This window comes from Tursiops truncatus, chromosome 3 (assembly GCF_011762595.2).
Source record: "Tursiops truncatus isolate mTurTru1 chromosome 3, mTurTru1.mat.Y, whole genome shotgun sequence".
In the NCBI taxonomy this organism is placed as follows: Eukaryota; Metazoa; Chordata; class Mammalia; order Artiodactyla; family Delphinidae; genus Tursiops; species Tursiops truncatus.
The window spans coordinates 45,234,217-45,254,698 of record NC_047036.1 but is presented as its reverse complement, the minus strand read 5'-3'; the positions used below and the strand labels follow the sequence as shown (position 1 = coordinate 45,254,698).

General features: G+C 40.9%; 1 protein-coding gene across 4 annotated transcripts in view; it reads right to left on the bottom strand.

Moving 5' to 3' along the window:
- Positions 1 to 2,675: 2,675 nt before the first annotated feature.
- Positions 2,676 to 20,482, bottom strand: part of GAPT (GRB2 binding adaptor protein, transmembrane) — a 37,531-nt gene continuing 19,724 nt past the window's right edge. For 3 of the 4 annotated variants that reach the window (XM_019930021.3, XM_019930024.3, XM_073802131.1), the window contains one exon: positions 2,676 to 4,397. In XM_019930021.3, the coding sequence (XP_019785580.3) occupies positions 3,639 to 4,112 (474 nt within the window). In that variant the 5' untranslated portion in view covers positions 4,113 to 4,397 and the 3' untranslated portion in view covers positions 2,676 to 3,638. Of the gene's footprint in view, positions 4,398 to 7,606; positions 8,275 to 20,482 lie in introns of those variants that run through there. The other variant, XM_019930023.3, reaches the window with a different exon arrangement.

Below are 20,482 nucleotides of genomic sequence, written 5' to 3'. Positions count from 1 at the left end.
TCAACCACTGCACTACTAGGGAAGCCCCTTACTAGCAATTCTTGTGTGTGTGTGTGTTGGGGGGAAACAACAGAAGGGGTAAAGGAAATTGTCATTCAACTTCTCTTTTTACCATACATGCCCTCCATTCTCCGTCCCGCTCCTATTTCCTATTCTCGTTTCTCTCTCTCCTTCTCTCATTTCCCCCACTCTTCTCCTCCTCCTCTTCTCTATCTTCGTCCCCACCTCCCCTTTCAAATTTCTATCTTCCATCTGCATCCTTTACAATATTTCTGTACCTTCTTAAAATCTCAAAAGTGAAAATCATCCTTGAGAGATAAAAAGATTGTTTACATCGGCTGAGAATAGCAGTTTGCATTTGAGTTAGATTATTAGCAAAATTAACCACATGTACCACAATTAAAAGAGGAAGGAAGTTGGGGGTGGGGAAAAAGACCCAGTAGCGTCAAATATAATGAGCGCGGCTTTACCAGGTACTCACAGAAATGTCGGCATGTTCACACCCCGTGACTCGTAGCTAGTCTCTGCAGGGTTTCATGGCCAACATCCAGCAACAACGAGCACCAGGCTCCTTGCCCCAGCGCTCACGCCTGCAACTTGCCAAGTTTCACTTCAGTCTGACTTAACACTTCATCATAAAGGTAATAATAATATACCCCAATAAGAGGGTAGAGTAATATACTCCAACCCACTATTGATCTCACAGCAAATGGGCCCTTGCTTAGCTCACTGAGAAACCTTGCTTTACCTCCTCCCGATGAATGCTCAGACCAGACTGGTAAGGCGGCTCCTCCAGTGCCCACCTGTGGCTACTCACCTCCACAGGAGTCTCGTGATCCCTTTAGATAATACCACTTCAGCTGTTCTGGATTAAACCCCCCTCTTCGTTCCAGCCTGATTCCCACCATCCTACCAAGACACAGATACTCTCTGGTGGTGTTTCTGGCAGGTAATTTTCAGTTCCTATGATTGAGTACAAGGTAGGCATGGGTATAGATTACTCTAGCAAAAAACTTACTGTTTGGGACTTCAAAATGACCATGTGGTCCGGGACCAACATAAATGCTTGAGATCAACATAAATCCTTTTCTCCTCTAGAAAGTGAATAAGAGCCATTTCAAACCTTGCCAGGCTTTATGGACTTTCATTAATGAGTAGTAAGGTACTGAACATTCTTTACTGTCTTGAGCACTTCCATCTTGACCCTTTCCAGTTATTTCTCAACCTGGTAGCTCTTCTAAAAATGTAATGTTGTCACTCCTCTGCTTAAAATCAGTTTTTAGATTCCACTTGCACCCACGTCAGAGTCCAAGCCACCTACCAAGACCTACGAGAAGCTGCGCTGTGTCTACTCTTCCCCCCTTTGCCAACACATCAGGTGTCACTTCAGCCCTCCCTCACCAAGCTCCAGCCACCATGGCTTTCTTTAAGTTCCCAGAGCACCATACATTCTTTCATGCCTCAGATCCTTTCCATATGCTGGTTCCTTTCTTGCCCATCACCACATTTACATAACCCCTTTCACCCTCAGGTCTCAGCTTAAGCGTGCCTTTAGAGAGGCCTCCTTCGGCCATCTTATTAAAATTCAAATCCTCTTCCCTACTGAACGAATGCCATTGTTCTCAAAAACAGAAAGCTTTCGGGCTTCCCTGGTGGCGCAGTGGTTGAGAGTCCGCCTGCCGATGCGGGGGACACGGGTTCGTTCCCCGGTCCGGGAGGATCCCGCATGCCGCGGAGCGGCTGGGCCCGTGAGCCATGGCCGCTGAGCCTGAGCATCCAGAGCCTGTGCTCCGCAATGGGAGAGGCCACGGCAGTGAGAGGCCCGTGTACCGCAAAAAAAAAAAAAAAAAAAAACAGAAAGCTTTTTTTTCTTCACAGCACCTACTATACCATTTTTAGTTGTATCACTCAGGGTCCACTTGGGGAAATGGAAACCATACCAGTTTGTCTGAAAAGGGAGGACCAAATATAAAGCATCAATTTAAAAAAAGTACTGGCAGACTGAAAAGACAAAAAGAGGACACTGAGGCACCAGAGAGATAGGAAATGCAGGAAATAGCCACCAGACCTAAGGCTGGGGATCATCAGAAACTAGGAGGAGGTGTCCTGCAGGGCTGGGACCCAGAGCTCAAGGTTCCGTTTGCTCCCTGCCGGTCCCTCAGGAGCTTGGAGGAGGGCCTGAGGGGCTGGTTCTGAGATACCAAGGAAAGGGTGCTGCTTGGCTGGTGCCGGCAACTCTGACAAGGTGCAAAGAAGCTGGTTCTGGGAGTGCTGGGAGAATTAGAAACTGCGAACAACCAGTGATGCTGGAGTAAGTTAAATGACAACAGTACCTTCTCAGAACAGCAAGGAGAACGAGAACGAGCAAGGCCCCTTTTCCTTCCTGTTTGTTGCCTACCATTCTTCCTCACTGCCCGCTATTGACAGATCCTAACGTGGATACACCTGGCAAAGGAAAAAGGTATTGATAGTTTGCAGAGTTCCAGCCTGAGCAATTTAGAGCAGCATATCCAAGGGTGGGTTTGGAGACAGCTTAATAAATAGCATAGTATTTGTTTTTTGTCTTTTCTTTCGTACTAGACAGAACATGTTCAGGACCCATGTCTTTCTTTTCACTATTTTACCCCGTCCATTTGTACAGCACAGTAAGAAGTAAATAGAAGGTACTCAATAAATATTCCTTGGATGGATGAATTTATTAGATTGTTTTCAAAAGGACTTAGTAAAATATACAGTTCAATTCTTGTCAATTGAATAATATTGAGTGCCTCACATGGTGGTCTAAGTATTGGAGCTAAAATATGAATATGAGACAGTTCCTGACTATTTAGTAGGGAATTTAAGACATCGTCATATGACACTAAATAATAAAATGCCATTGCAAACATTCATATGTTTAAACGCCCAAAGAATTGAATAGGCAGCCAAATCTATAGGAGATCAGGAAAAGAAAAAAGGCAAATGTAGGTTTGGAATGATTCAAGAGACTTGTGGAAGAAGTTATGATCTGAGGCAGGCTTAGGAGGGAGTGGACAAGCAAAGCTGTGGAGGAGGGATGGGTTCGGCAGGTTTTCAGATGATTCTGATGAAAACGAAGTGAGAGATTAGTAGAAGTCACTGGAAAAGTGAATTTGAACCAGCTGTGTAAAATCATGAATTCTGGAGGTAGAATTATGAGTAGTATGTCTTTTACAAAGAGGCGACATTAAGAGGTTATATGCAAAGGAGTGATGTGGCCGTTGGGAATATTTTCTGCAGATGAATCGGGCAACATCATGGGGATAGATGCTGCATCACTGATTATGCAGAAACTAGAGCCAGAAAGACTAGTTAGCAGACTGGGACAACAATCCTGGGCCAGAAAAGACGGTGGAGATAGAAAAAGAAGAAAAATATAACAAGTAATGTTCAGAAGGAAGAATCAGTAAGACATAATGCAGAATTAATCCAGGGCAAGGAGGGTGGAGAGGATAGCTAGAGTTAATCCACAGTGATACATGCAGAGAGGATTCGGAAGGGTGGAGATAAAACAGAGATCATTAAGTTTGAACAGAAGAACTTGATTAATAATGTTATCAGTACAATAAAAGTTCCAGAAAATATTTATCCTCCAATAACTAAACCCACATTTTGAAAAGTTAATAAGAATCCGGAAGAACATATATGTCTTCATCTTGAGGTTCTTCAGAAGTACCAGGCTTCTGGCGGGTATAATAGTCACATGGTGTCTCATTTCCATAGATGTGTTCCTTGAAATTGGTCTGCCAAGTGTTTTCATATACTCCCTTGTCTGTTTCTTCTTTAGCTTGGGGAGGACACGCTTCCACATTTTCATAGTTGCCATGTGTGTTAGTGTCCTTCCCAGCAGAGCTGTGGTCTTCGGTTTGAACTGAGATTTTATGCCTTGGGCCGATAACCTGGGAGCTCAAGGAGACTCTTTTACTTTGGTCTTTTCTCTTTTTTCTCCTTTGCAAAAACTTTGGTAAGGTAAGTTGCCTTGTATTATGCTGTTTCCAGTGCCAAACACACCCAATTCCACAGATCACCAACAGTAAAAGAAGGGAAATTCCTATGGAAACGGCCACTGAAGTATTTCCACAGCTTTTCAGCATTTCTGCACAGTATTGTTTCGTAGTATGGTGTAGCCCTTAATGAATTCACAGGTACAGTCCACTGTAATTCTTTGTAGGATATGGTCTGAAAGTAATTTTGGAAGTTCTTTTAGGCATTTCTGTTTCAGATATGAAAGAACATCATGGCAAAGTCCTGGTGTACACAGAGGAGAGGTGAGTAAACTTGATTTTGGAAGCTGGCTCTTGTTGTAGCTGATGATTATACAACTGTTGTTGTATAATTGCACCGTGTCGGGGGGATTTCATTCAACTCTGCTTCCTTTTCTATCAATGAATCACAAAATGAAACACAAATGAGTGGAAACTAATAGCAGAGCAGAAAACTCAAGGAAGGGAAGGTTGAACGATCTACCATCCACGTGCCTGCTGTAAATCAGAAACATTTAAATGCGTATTTAGTACATAGCATAGTCGAAAATCTGCCAATTTCTACCACTACATTAAGCACCAGCATTTAGTGAGCTCTTCCTTCAGGGTAGAATACAGTACCAGCTGTTGCATTTAGTGATTTTTTGTTTTAATATAAAATACAGTACGAGCTGTTGTGTGTATGTGTGTGTGTGTGGTGGGGGGAGAGTTAAAAGAACCTGTCTCTGCTGAAGCCTGAGTGGTTTTATCACTTAGATTTCAACATGGTTTTTGACCATAAGGCTAATAATTTTCAAGAGAAAGATAATGCTTCAAACACAATAGGAGCAAAGAGATAAGAGTATAGATGTGCAATCATTTCCATTACCCATCACCTCCTCTGTGAAACCTTGCCTGTCCCTCTTTGTAATGATCTGGGACCATGTCTTTTCCTTAATCACACATTCCTCTGTATCCCCATATTAATGAGTCAGTTCTCTATTATAGTATGGCAATCTAAATTACAGGAAATTGTTTGTTTTCCTATCTGGTTAAACGGTGGACAAGGGATCAGGTCTTTTCCTCTGAATACTCCTAGAGAAAAGCGTAACACCTAGTACAAAAAAGACAGTCAATATTTATTGAATAAATGATTAAATAAACATAGGACTCCAAATCTAAGCATCTAATTGTTTAAGTTCACAGTTTAAAACTCGAGACATGTCTTCTAAAAGGTACAGTGTATACTTAAAAAAAGAAAAGAGCTCTTTGATGTAACACAAAATACCTAAAACCAAAATATTTAAAACAAAATTTGAAAGACTTCCTCTCACTAGTCTTCTCACAACTTCCAGCAAATAACTTCCGTTTAATTAAGATAATTTTAGAGTGCTACCTGTTGATGCTTTAAAATGGCAAAGAGGAGAGAAAAATGGAAGTGTTCAACTCGGCTGAGTGTTCTATTATGATTTTATCAACAAAATATTATTACTGTATGTTTTTAGCCTAGTCAAAGAAATACTTATATCCAATATTGTTTTCATTATTGTTTTCTTCCAGTTTTATTGAGATATAATTGATATATACCACTGTATCAGTTTACGGTGTACAACATGATGATTTGATATATGTGTGTATTGTGAATTGATCAAAACACTAAAGTTAGTTAATATGCATCAGCTCAGTTACAATTTTTTTTCTTGTAATGAGAACTTTACGAGCTACTCTCTTAGCAACTTTCAAATAAATAACACAGTATTGTTAACTATAGTCATCCAATTTCATAGTGCTTATGAGATGATTGTCATGATCCACTGAATGTCATCATCAATAATATTTAGTTATTTGGGGTCAGCTTCTAAACACTTTTACATGGATTATCTCATTTAATCCTACCATGCACAGCTGTCATGTTAAATAGATACTACTGTTATGCCCATTTTATATGTGAGAAAAGAGAGGATTAAAAAAGTTAAGTAACTTCTTTAATGACTAAGAAGTGATTAAATCTGGATTCAAGTAAAAATTTCCCCCAAATATTATTCCTACCCACATTTCTATGAATGTCTATCAAGCACATCCATTGCTAAATTTTTATAGATGATTAGCTCTGAGGTTCTTGAGTGTTCGGAATCGTATCTTATTCATCTTTATATTACCAGCAGCAGTACTAGACACAGAATAGCTAGCTTGCTAAATATGTGTTAATGAAGGGAGCAACCTGCATTAGGATAAAAATAGTCATGATAAACAGGAAAAAAGAAACCCCATGAAATTGTGCCCTGCTCTCAGTAGGAACTCATGTACAACAGTGAACTTTTCTAAATTTGTTCAAGGTTAGAATACATCAATGTGCAAATTTTCAATTGGCATTTCACATAAAATATGAAATTAAATAGGAGATGCAGTTAACTCATAACATTTATTTGATAAAACTATAGGGACAGACACCCCAGACTGCAACATCTTTTACTCTCTTTGGAACTTTTGTAGGTTCCCTCCTTTAAAAGGCCAGACACAGTGCTTGTATTCAAAGGCAAAGGTTTGGCAAGTGACTTTAACCATTCGGAGCCCACTTCCTTTTTTTGCAGCAGTTGAGAATTGACCATATGTAAGATATTTCATGGTATAAATGATTACTCATTTAAGTAAATATTTGCCAGCATATTTGAACTAAATTTCACATATTGATTGAAATTAATCAGCTTTTTAAAAGCTGCCGGGATTGCAACAGCAGTGAGGAAGGCTAACTATTGTCCTCTGAGGATAAGGTAAGAAATTGCTCTCTGGATTTTCGAGAGGAGAATTTATTTTTAACCATCTATGTTCTTCTATGTAGACATTCCAGTACATTCCCAATATTTTTTTTTTTTTTTGGCGGTACGCGGGCCTCTCACTGTTGTGGCCTCTCCCGTTGCGGAGCACAGGCTCCGGATGCGCAGGCTCAGCGGCCATGGCTCACGGGCCCAGCCACTCCGCGGTATGTGGGATCTTCCCGGACGGGGGCACGAACCCCCATCCCCTGCATCAGCAGGCGGACTCTCAACCACTGCGCCACCAGAGAAGCCCTACATTCCCAATATTAAAGCTGTTTGTCAAAGTAGTGTTCTCTGAGATAAAGACAAGGAGATATTTTACAGGAAAATAAATGCATCTGTCCTCTTTCTTCAAAATAACAATAGGAAAACCCCTGCAAGACATGAATAAAGACCTACTAGAATGGGATACATATGTTAAACAAGAGTCCTTCAAATATAACTTATAGGTTTCACTTTGCCCAATTTGAAAGAAGACTGCTTCTGTTTTGGAAGACAATTCCAACAGGTTACCTAACAATTATTTGTCTTAAGACCACAAATTGTTGACAAACTTCTGAAATTTTCAGTCAGATACTGCCCTTCTGTTTGAAACCAAGGCAACAACAAAGCATACTCTTATCCTTGTGAGGCTCTGTACTAGTAAAGAAACATTAACCTCACTCTCAATTTGTAGAGTGGTTTTTCAACGTATGGCCACCTAATTCTACAAACTGTGTTTGATAAGATAAAAAGCCATTGATTATTTAAAATGAACTAGTTTTTATAGTTTTCATTTCACACAAACACCTTAAAGCAGGTCTTACTTACCTTGAGATTGGTATGCAGAGCTTTCTTTTGTTCTTTTGGTTATGTTTTAAACCCGCTTTTGTTTAGAACTTGTTCCTCTTTTTCACGTAGGTCAGTTACTTCCTTCTTTACTCCCTCCTTTCAGATCATTTCATACTTGCAAAGTTTCCTGGCTCTAGAGGAAGTTCTCATCAAATGCACAAGAATTAAGATAAATTGCACGAGTTTTTGAGTAAGGAAGTCCAGCCCTTCATCTTTACCCAGTAATAATTCTCCAACTATATCAGAAAATGATGCATAAACTCTAGGTGGTGTTTTTATTTGAGCAATATTTGCAGTCTCCACTTTATTTTTGTTTCTTTTAAACATCAGAAATTTATTCTCTCACATTATGGAGGCCAGAAGTCCAAAATCAAGGGGTGGGCAGGGGCGGTACTTCTGGACACCCCAGGGGGAAGTCCATCCAGGCCTCTCTCCCAGCTTCTGGTGCTTCCTGGCGATCCCCGGTGTTCCTCATCTTGTAGACACATCACCCCCATCTCTGCTCCATTGTCTCATGGCTTCTCCTCTTGTCTTTTCCTCTATGTATCTCTTATAAGGTCACTGTCATTGGATGTAGGACCACCCAGATAATCCAGGATGATCATTTCACAGACTCTTCATTTAATTACACCTGCAAAGACCCTACTTCCAAATAAGGTCCTGTTCACAGCTTCCAGGAATTAGGATTTGGATGGCTCTTTTAGGGGCTTGGTGGGGGGGGGGGGGGGGTCACCATTCAACCTACTACAATACCTAAAAGAGTGTGCATTTTACCTTTTAATTTTTATAACTTTTTTTTTTGCGGTACGCGGGTCTCTCACTGTTGTGGCCTCTCCCGTTGCTGAGCACAGGCTCCAGATGCACAGGCTTAGCGGCCATGGCTCACGGGCCCAGCCGCTCCATGGCATGTGGGATCTTCCCGGACCGGGGCACGAACCTGTGTTCCCCCCCATCGGCAGGTGGACTCTCAACCACTGTGCCACCAGGGAAGCCCACATTTTTATAACTTTTAAAAGTTTAATTCTGTGTGTAATCTTCAGGCAGTCCTCACTTTAGAATAAATAAGTCATTTTATTTGTACTTTAAAAGTTTTAAAAAGAAATATTTTAAAATGTAGTAATGCATAGGTCTTTATTTATTTGCTTGTATGTTAGAACAGTCCTTGTTCCAAGTACTATGTCCCAGTGCCCCAGGTTACATCTACACATGTCAAACCAGTGTCCCAATTTTTGTTCAGAATATGCTAATATTCTTTTAAATTAAATTGATAAGACGGGATTTCCTAAAGTATATTCCAAAGTGTACTACTTCTGGAATTTTCTAATAGAAGTTTCATCAAGTAAATTTGGAAAGTACTGCTTACCTGGAGACTCATAGGCACTCAGCATACTAAAAGCTATGAGCAGTCCTACAGCAAGCAAACAAAACAAAACAAAACCAAACATGAAAGAAAAACTGTTTCACTTCATTTAATAATAGTCGCCAGCATTTTCTGAGCACTACTATGTATTTAAAGCCTTTGTGTGCTACTCAGTAAATCCTGACAACAGCTTGATAGGAGAGGACTCTATGCGTCCTTTCTTACAAAGGAGGGGAGGAAGGCTGAGTGGTGAGGTACTCACTCCCCCGTGTGGCTGGCAGTTTGCTTCCATCACCTGTGAGCTAAAGTCACCATACTAGCTGTCTCGCTAGGCTGAAGGACAAGTCTCCGTCACGGAACCCTTATCTAACAGCATCTCTCAGAGGACAACTCTGCGGAATACCAAAATGGGAAATGCTGAATTAGACAGACAAGATGATAAAGTAACGGAAATTTTGCCTTTTATGTTGTACTGGAACTTTTTCAAGCACAGGGGATGAACTTTGCATGAGGCAGTTTAAAAGAAGATTTAGTGGGCTTCCCTGCTGGTGCAGTGGTTGAGAGTCCGCCTGCCGATGCAGGGGACGCGGGTTCGTGCCCCGGTCCGGGAGGATCCCACATGCCGCGGAGCGGCTGGGCCCGTGAGCCATGGCCGCTGAGCCTGCGCGTCCGGAGCCTGTGCTCCGCAACGGGAGAGGCCACAACAGTGAGAGGCCCGCGTACCGCAAAAAAAAATATAAATACATAAATAAATAAAAGATTTATTTACTGCAATACCAATTGGACATTCGAAGAACAATATTGTCAATACTGACTGGACACTGACACCGTGCCAGGCATTATGCTAAGCAATGGGGATGCAATAGTGAACAAACTCCCTTGCAGCACCTAAAGCCTAGTGAAGAGGTTGTACCCACAGATCTTTTCAGATCAAGACAGTAGGAGCTAAGAAAGACACCGTTATGCACAGGGAACAGTGGGAGCGAGGAAAAGAGACACCAGCTCACAGCTGGTGAAGGGAAGGGAAGACATGAGCAAAGCCTCACAGAGCACGAAGGAGATAAGCAAGGCAGAATAGGAGTGTTCTAGGCAAAGATCTCAGAGTGAAGGAGGTTATGAAGTTGTGAAGCTTGAAATGTGAATTCAATCTTCAGTCTACCAATATTTTAACTGCAACATTAGCCACGCTTCCAAGTAATAATACACACACACACACACACACACACACACGCATACAATCTGCAAGTAATGTAATAAATACAATATTCATGTGAGATTATACAGTCTACTCTAGAACTCAGGACAACTGGAAGTTCATCTGGATTTTGCTGTTTGAACTTAGGAAAGTTTTAATCCTTTATCACTTTCGTTTTTCTAAAGATAAATAAAATGAAGGGATATTCCCTGGCCTTTTTCTCTAGATATGATTTATTTTTAAGTAATAGATATAACCATTCTTTGAATTTACAGAAGAGATGCTATATATATTTTTTCAAAATAGAATTATTGTATAATCATCATTTGTATGGATCAGATATTATGTCTTGAGTTCTGTTTTCCTACCTTCCTATCTTTGGCCTAGCAAGACACATTTTTATTGTCTTCTTACAGTTCCCTTTTTAATCATAGCAATTATAGTTAGGCTTTCTTTTCCTGCTTTTCCTTCCACCATGTCGTTTGGGTAGCAGAGGGCGTGGGAGGTAAATTGTTCTCTAGTGTAATTTGGACTGAATAGTTTATCCAGATAATCTTTCTTCTATTATTTGATGACTAACAACCAATTTACTTAACTGTGATTAAAATTCCTAGCAATTTCTTTTGTGTCAGTTAATACCTATTTATTTTAACCATGTACTTTTTCAGATACTTGAACTGAGTAATATTGGTGATGACAGATGTGGAAAAATGTTTGTGAATGTGGATTTGATTTGAAAGCATGACTGACTAAAAACATCTTCCTGGATATTCTGTCGGGAGCCCCCAAAGTCCATGCTACTGGTTAAAGCATTACGGAAGCAAACATTTTAGCATAAGACATTATGTTGCCTGGGAAAGGTAGCATATTATTAGCTAGCAAATTCATTAATACTGATGGGTTTATGGGATTAGCCAAAAAGCAACTAGAGCTTTAATGGAATGAGTCACTGCCTTTCAACTAGTAAAGTTTCACTGTGTGGGCCAAGGAGTTAAGAAAATTTTAAAGTGAGGAAATTGAGGAGTTGAAGGTGAGACGAGAAGGCATGAATAAGAAGAGGTCAAAATAGAACCACTGTTGCTTTAGTTATGCTTAGTGTCAATCCTGTTAGCAGCTGGCAAACTTAAATCATATAATTTTGAGGGGACAGGAATGGATTTTACTGGTAGAGATGTGAGATATTATTTAGTCAAGGAATTCATTCCCAAACCTGAAAGTCTATCAAGGTCACTTATGAGGGGCTTCCCTGGTGGCGCAGTGGTTGAGAGTCCGCCTGCTGATGCAGGGGACACGGGTTTGTGCCCCGGTCCGGGAAGATCCCACATGCCGCAGGGCGGCTGGGCCCATAAGCCATGGCCACTGTGCGTCCGGAGCCTGTACTCCGCAACGGGAGAGGCCACAACAGTGAGAGGCCCGCGTACCATAAAAAAAAAAAAAAAAGATCACTTATGAAACTTAAAAAAAAATAGAAATTCATAGGACCCTGGGGATTCTGCTTCATTATGTCTGGAGTCAGGCCCAGGGAACTTCATTTTAAAAGTTAAGAACAATACCAAGGAATTTCTGAGTTAGAGGAATAAGGGATTGCACAGACTGTGTTGGGGAGAGGAATTTTTACTTTTGATTTTACAGTCTTTTATACTTTTTGATCTTTTTTCATAAACATGTACCACTTTCATAAGAAAAAGGAACATTGACATCTCAGATGATTTTGAATTGTGGCCAGGTTTGGGAACTATTGATATAATTGAACCCTCTGAGGGTCAGAGAAGTGATGTGATTTACTCCACAGAAAGTAGAAATCTAGACCAGATATCAAAACAGTCTCCTGATTCTGATCTAGTAATTTTCCTCTATACTATGCCACCTCCGTGAGGAATAGATAAAAAGAAAGTCCCTAGATGTCCCCTTCAAGAGTCTATCTGTTTTTCTCTCCTTACATTAAGTCAGAATATATATGACAGGAAGTTAGAGATAAGAAAATGAGAGAGCAAAATCCATCAGGAATGCCATAGGTAGTGAACCATGAAAGATGTTACTCTATTGGTGGACCATTTTAAACTATGAAATCTGCCACCTGAAACACTTGTCAGGACTAAAGAGACGTATATTGTTATGGTTCATTTAACAACTTAGAAAGGTTAGATTATGGTCAAGGGCTAAAAAAAGAAGACATTGAAAGAAAAACAAAGTAAAAAGACCTAGGAATTGCACTCTTATGTATATACTCAACAAAAACGAAGGCCGTTTCTGATTATGACTGCTTTCTTCATATTGTCCCAAAGCTCTAGAAACATTCCAAATGTCCATCAACAATACAGTGGGTAAATGGAGCATGGTAAATCCACACAATGGAGTACTACACAACAATGAAAACAGCCAAGTTACTGATATGCACAAAAACATGGATGAATCTTACAAACTTAATATATAATTAAAGAAGCTATGCACAAAAGAGTACATGTTTTATGATTCCACTCCTGAAATCATGTAAAGCTTTCTACAACCATATAATGGTAGAAGTCAGAAGAAAGGTGATTATTATAGACTGGGAGGTATATAAGGGAGCCGTCTCAGATGCTAGAAAATGTTCTATATCTTTCTCTTTGTGGTGGCTACAAAGACGTATCTATGTATAACCATTCATCAAGCTGTCCATTTCAGATTTATGCACTACATTATGTAATTGTATCTTAATTAAAAAAAAGAAACTGGAGATGAAGAGTAAGACAATACCTTTAAAAGTCATGACAAATTGAGGTAACTAGATATATGTTTTTATTCATTCAGATTACCATCTTCTTTGGTAAACTGATCTACTAATTTGGGAGGGGAAATTGTGCTAAATTGCAGGTAGACTTTGAGCTGGATGAGTTATAACTTTATCTGGAGCTTCCTGAGCCTGAAGGTTGGTAAAGGCTGGTGGTAAGAAGGATGGGAGTTATTAATGAACCTTGAGCTTCCACCCAGTCAAAGCAAGGAATTTCTACTTTCTGAGATTATGAATATGGTCTTTCATTGGCACACCTTGACTTACTTAAGGGATGTGTTGCTGAAAAATAATATTCAATCTAAAACACAGGTATAAAGCAATTTAACCTAAAAGGAATAATTCTGTGATCTTGGGCAAATAATGACTTCTCCATCTTGCTTTCTTCATCCACAAAACAAAAACGGATTCAGTAATCCCTAAGATTCCTTCAAATTCTACTAAGTACAAATGAATGGTATAAAAATGGCCATCACATTCAGAAGATGATATTTCAAAGCAGTTTTCACGTTTAGCATATATTTCCTTTCACTCCAACTCCTTTTTCATCATGTCTTTCCTAATTGCTAGCGCATATCAGATAACATGACTTGAAGCTTGTTTCAACTTCAGTTGAACAACACTCCTTCTCCTTCCCTCACTGTTTCCCCTTTTATTCCTTCAGATTAAAATAAATGGACATTGGGAAAGCTGAAAAAAATTGAAAACATTTTACTGCTTCATGAAAAAAAATTGAAAGCTGCATAATTTTGCAGTCCAACAGAAGATACACCGTTCATCTTAGACTGTGTATATAATTTCACAAGTCAAATAACGGATAAACTATTTCAACGGATTTTTGGTTTTTGTTCATTTGAGGAGGAGAGTATTATAAACTAGGATTAATGATAGACACCAAGTCAGTCACTGGTTGATTCTGCCAACTTCCTCAGAAAATTCTGCAAGGCACATTATAACATATCATTACTTTAAAAATAACTGCACATATTTTGAAACTTTACACTGTAGTCAGACTGGATGTAAGAACTACTGGAGAGCAGACACCTTTCTCCCAAGAACAGTGTCAATCACTATTACCATTTCAAACCTGGCACGGGAAGCGGGTACTAGAGAAGGCTCACTCATCAGAGGTAAGCGTATTCTCAGGCCTTTGCTTGAAGACCCTGAGTGATCTGAGTTATACACTGTTTCTGAGCAGGAAATTAGGGGATGGAGAGAGAATAGTAGCTGTTTAGAGTCACTTTTCTCCCCCCAAAATGAGATTGCGCCCTATATAAATTTATTCCCAGGAGGAGGAGTAGAGGGTGAAGAAAACAACAAACACTAAAACGGAGTGGGTAGGGCAGAGGGCCTGTCTAAAAGGGTCCCAATAAAGAGGACATCTTTTTCTCTCCCTGTGGGAAACACACTCTGGAAGCCAATTCATCTTCAGGTAAATATTGGTGAACATTCACCCAGAGCACGAGGGCATTTAGTGGCGAGGCATAAATTGTTAATAGTCTCAGATAAGCCAGTGTTATGCCCCAGCCAAGTCGATGTCTCTGAAACCCATTTTCTATGCTTCGTTGTAGACCACTGGCTTCTTGTTAGTAGACCAGGCTAGCATCATGTTGTTCATTCTTAAGAGACATATCTCACCGTAATATGTTCCTTTTATTAGCTAGTTTATCAGAATTTGAAGACCGTCTCTTTCTTGTCCTCAGAATCTATCATCTCTCTAATATGAACTAGCTTGAGCCAGTCATTTAATCACAGAGAACCTCAATTTCTCATCTGTAAAATGGATCTTAATGAGTTAATGGTTCTTAACTCTAGCTGTTCATTGGAGTCTCATTAAGGAGCTTTAAGAATCTTGATGCTTGGGTTCCAGGCCACAAAAATTAGAGCAAAATCTCTGAGGGTGTAACTTGAGCATTACTAGTTTTTAAAAGGTCTTCAGGTATTTAAAGTCCCCAGCAAGCCAGTACTGAACAGTCAGGCCTCTTTTGAACTAATATTCTATGGCTCTGTGCTGTATGATCTTGAGAACCGCTTAACTCTTTACTTCAGTTGTCTTCACTATAAAAAGAGAACTTGAGGGACTTCCCTGGTGGCGCATTGGTTAAGAATCCGCTTGCCAATGCAGGGGACATGGGCTCGATCCCTGGTCCGGGAAGATCCACATGCCGTGGAGCAACTAAGCCTGTGAGCCACAACTACTGAGCCTGTGCTCTAGAGTCTGCAAGCCACAATTACTGAGCCCTTGTGCCACAACTACTGAGCCTGTGTGCCGCAACTACTGAGACTGCATGCTGCAACTACTGAAGGCCGTGCGCCTAGAGCCCGTTCTCTGCAATGAGAAGCCACTGCAATGAGAAGCCTGTGCACCACAATGAAGAGTAGCACCCGCTCGCTGCAACTAGAGAAAGCCCACACACAGCAATGAAGACCCAACGCAACCAAAAATAAATAAATAAAGAGAACTTGAAACGTAGTGTTGTAAAAACATATCTGCAAAGTGCACAAAGTTCACCACAAAAATATATGTTACTAAAAGCTGCCGGGAATTTGCATGATGGCTAAAATGCACTAATAGTACATACACATTGATTTCACACTTGAGCATATGTCAGACCATTCTCTCATCTCTTTATGTGGATTTTCTTTTTTAATTTCTGCAAGAATAGGGATGGGTGTTATTTACTAGTTTGAAGATGAAGAAGCTGAGGCCTACCCGAGGCCATATCTCTTTCCAGAGCCTGAATTCAAACTCACAGCATGTGACCTGAATCTAGAGCAAGTGCTTTTAACCTCTACGGTATTTATGAACTGCCCTCCTTCTCTTTGTGTAACCAAATGCCTGTGATGTACCAGATTAAACAATTCACAGAAGGGGAGTGACATGCTTAAAATGGCCTGAGGCTGGTGACCCTTGTGACTACCAGGGAGAGTGATGGAAATGACCTCACATTTAGCTCTGACTGGACTCAGTAAGCTGTTACACATAGAGTCTGCCCTCTTCTCCGTATGTACACGGACATGTCCTTATTCCAGACCACACCATCTCCGCCTGAACAAATGAAATAGCCTCTTACTGCCTCTTTATCCTACCCTGCTCACCCTCCAATACTGCCGTAAAGCTGACAGAGTGTCTCTCAAACATAAATTAGACCACATCAGCCCCTGCTTACTGAGACCCTTGAGTGGCTTCCTGTAGTCTTGGAACTACCCCACTTTTACTGATAAGGATTTTCATAATCTAGCCCCTGCTACCTCCCTCCCTCACTGAACCCCAGACACATTTGCTGTCTGCGAACCCTCCACTGCGTTCAGTTCGTTCTTGCCTTTAGGCCGTGCGTTAGCTGCTCCCTTTAGCACAATGTTACATTGGTGTACGTATCCACACTCAGGTAAAGAAACTGAAAATCACCACTACTTTGGAAGCCCCAAACTTGCGCCACCCTATGACACTGTCTTCCCTCATCTCCAGAGTAACGGCAGCCCAGGTTTTTTCTGTTAATCATTCCTTGCTTTTCGTTACAGTTTCACCACCTATGTGTATATCACTAAATAGTCTGGAAAACTGCAGAGCAAGCACAGACTCAGTTCATGTAGACATGGCAAGATCTCCACTGTCAGATGAGGCTCTCTGCAGAAGGGAAGTTGCGTTGAGCCACGAGACCACCAGTTGCCTCAGCCTCTGTGAGTTCGTACAAAGTCCCTTCTGGTGGGCTGGCGTGTCTCTGGACAGGTCTAGGAAGTGGCATGAAAATGTACAGCTTATTGTCAAGCAGCTGGTAGGCCTCTAGTATGGACCAGACATGGATGTCTAGTGGAGACAAGGTCAGGGACAAAGGGTGCTCTGTATTTTCTGCTTCTGAGTATGGCCTTAAGGGGTAGGTCAAAGAAGAGCATTTCTGTGGGGTAAAAAGGGGCTTCAAGTATCCTGACAGCACATTGTCAAGACAAGCCAAGTATAGGAAAGTATCAGGGTCAGGCTCACTGAGACCTTCTGTCCTTAGGCTTAAAAGGGTGCAAAATCTTGGTGGTTTCTTACAAAACTAAACATACTCTTACTGTACAATTACCACACAATACCATACAATCATGCTCCTTAGTATTTACCCAAAGGAGTTAAAAACTTACGTCCACACAAAAACCTGCACAAGGATGTTTATAGCAGCTTTATTCTGCTATAATAATGTAAATTGGTACAGCCACTATGGAAAACAGTATCGAGATCAAAAAACTAAAAATAGAACCACCATATGACCCAGAAATTCTACTCCTAGGTATATATCCAAAGAAACAAAAACACTAATTCAAAAAGATACACGCACCCCAACGTCATAGCAGCATTATTTACAATGACCAAGACATGGAAACAACCTAAGTGTCCATCGACAGATGAATGGATAAAGATGTGGTAGGCAGGTAGATAGATAGACAGACAGACAAGCAGATAGATATATATGGATAGATACACAATGGAATACTACTCAGCCATAAAAAATAATGAAAATTTGCCATTTGCTGCAACATGGATGGCCTTGGAGGGCATTATGCTAAATAAGTCAGACAGAGAAAGACAAATACTGTATGATATCACATATCTGGAATCTAAAAAATACAACAAACTAATGAATAAAACAAAAAAAATGCAGACTCACAGATATAAAGGACAAACTAGTGGTTACCAGTGGGAAGAGGGAAGGGGGAGGGGCAATTAAGGGTAGGGGGAAAAAGGGTTATTATGGGATTATATGAAATAATGTGTGTGAAACTTTTGAAAACTGTAAAGCACTACAGAATTTAAAGAATGTTTTAGTCAATAAATTTTTTAAAGAATAAAATATGCAAACATCCTTAAAAAAAAAAAAAAAAACTTGGAAGCAACCAAGATGTCCTTTAGTAGCTGAATAGATAAATAAATATCTAGACAGTGGAATACTAAAGCGCTAAAAAGAAATGAGCTATCAAGCCGTGAAAAGGCATGAAGGAAAATTAATGCATATTACTTAGTGAAAGAGGACAATCTGAAAAGGCTACACACTGTATGCTTCCAACTATATGACATTCTGGAAAAGGCAAAACTAGGGAGATGGTAAAAAGACCAGTGGTTGCTTGTGATTGGGGAAGGAGGGAGATATGAATAGGCAGAGTACAGAGGATTTTTAGGGCAGTGAAAACACTATTTATGATACACTAATGATGGATAAATGACATTATACATTTCTCCAACTTGTAAATTGCACAACACCAAGACTGAACAGGTAATGTAAACTATGGGCTTTGGGTGACTATGATGTGTCAGTGTAGGTCAGTTGTAACAAATGTACTGCTCTGGTAGGGGCTGTTGATAACTGGGGAGGCCCCACATGTGTGAGGACAGGGAGTATATGGGAAATCTTTATACCTTCCCTTCAAGTTGGCTATGGACCTTAAACTGTTCTAAAAACAAAAGTCTTAATTTTTCCAAAAGGGTTAACAATCAGCTTCAATAGGGTCCATTACTTGCAACTACAACTGTGACTGATGCACTGTGCAGTTATTTACATCTTTACATTTGTTTATGTACTATGCTTTCAGATCATCTTAGGACATACTTTACTGGATATGTGCTGGAACTCTCCAGTTGTAAGGGACACAGCCTCAACTCAAACTGGCTTACGCAAAATAGATTGACTGACCTTTATAACTGAAAAGTCCATGAGTTCAATGTCATTGGTAATCTTTTATTTCCCAAACTGCCTGATGGGTGCATGGATGTTCATTACAATAATTTTCACACCTTCTTGAATATTTGAAATACTTCAAAATATATGAAAACAAACCAAGATAAAACAACATGAAGCAGCTGGATCCAGCAGCTCAAGAAATGTCATCAGCAATGGCACCCCCTCCTCTTGGCTGCACCCCCCGTGCCTCTGCAGGCCCGCTGCAGCTGGAATCGCCTGCAGCCCCAAGCTTGCTATAGCTACAGTTGGCAGTTTAGTGGCAAGAGTGCCTGGCTTCTCAACAGTTCCAGAAGCCCCAGAATTGACCACTGGCCTGTGTCAGGTTTCAAGTCAGTTCTTGGAAGAACTGTTTGACTCAGGGGGTGTATGATGCTCTGATGGGTTAGGCCAAGCTTGCATGTCCTCCCCCGGAGCGGAGGTGACAAATGAGGTTAACTACTTCTCTTTGCCGGCTGATGCATGGTTTACAGAAGGACATTATGGAGTTTTGTGAAGAAACACAAGTGACCCTTTTTCTTCTTGAAGATTCTTTAAAGGAAAAAGGACAGGGACAAGACAACAGTTCTCTCAGGACAGAGAGAACCATTTCTCAAGTTGTCTCCCAAATTCTGCTGAGATCTTTTTTTTTTTTTTTTTGCGGTACGCGGGCCTTTCACTGTTGTGATCTCTCCCGTTGCGGAGCACAGGCTCCGGACGCGCAGGCTCAGCGGCCATGGCTCACGGGCCCAGCTGCTCCGCGGCATGTGGGATCTTCCCGGACCGGGGCACGAACCCGTGTTCCCTGCATCGGCAGGCGGACTCTCAACCACTGCGCCACCAGGGAAGCCCTCTGCTGAGATCTTAAAGCAGTTCCAAAGCAGAATTATTGTCAATGAGTCAAAAAGTACCAGCATTGTCCCACTGGCAGAAGAAGGTAGTGGAATTATATTTTTGTCAATAAAACTAGTATTAATACCATTCCCTGTGACAAAAATTGTCTCCTTGACCAAACTCTAGCCAGGTTCCTCTCAAGCCCTTTCTCAAGCAGGCCTCACCTTGGCCTATGAAGACTTGAACAAATAGCAACATAGCTTCTAGTAGCTCAAGACTGAACCCCTAGGAGGACCCTCACACCCCCTTAAAGTACCCACCTGAGAAAACTCATTGCTGCCAAAAGACTTTATTGTTTGTTCCAGCCAATACTTAAAGATAGAGCCCACCTCCCAGTCTCTGTGGGATGGTAGGAGCCTAATTTTGGTGAGTGCCAGTTAGCAAACCCAGATGGGTTTCTTATGGACCTACCCCCACTTCGTCCTCCTTTTTGTAAGCTTTCAGCTTCCTGACTCTGCTGAGCCTCTGCTCACCAACCCCCTCATTCTCATTCTCCCTTTAAACACCCAGCCACCTCTGTATAAGTCAAAGTTGAGTTCAGTTCACGCTGAACTCCTTTCCCTACTGCAGTAGTAGGTTACTGATTATAATGTGTTCTTATCACTTTCCCTAGTGTCTGGCTTTATCTATCTTTAATACTTGTATCACCACTAGGAAAAACTAGGAGCAAATGCTGTAGAACCCAAAACCTAGAGAAGACTGCCCTCTACTGGCTAAAAATCTGGGTTTGGTAATGCACCTTTTTTTTTCACACCCAATTCCTGTATACCTGCCAAGTCATCACTATCTTTGTTATAAACATGACTTCTATGCAGACTGATCATTAGAAACCATCATACTCAGGGCCAGCAAAATTTGAGCAGGTAGTATGGCTGACTGTCGGCTCAGCTGTGGGTAGACTGCTTGAAAGTACTCATCTAACGTTTCAGAAGACATCTTTATA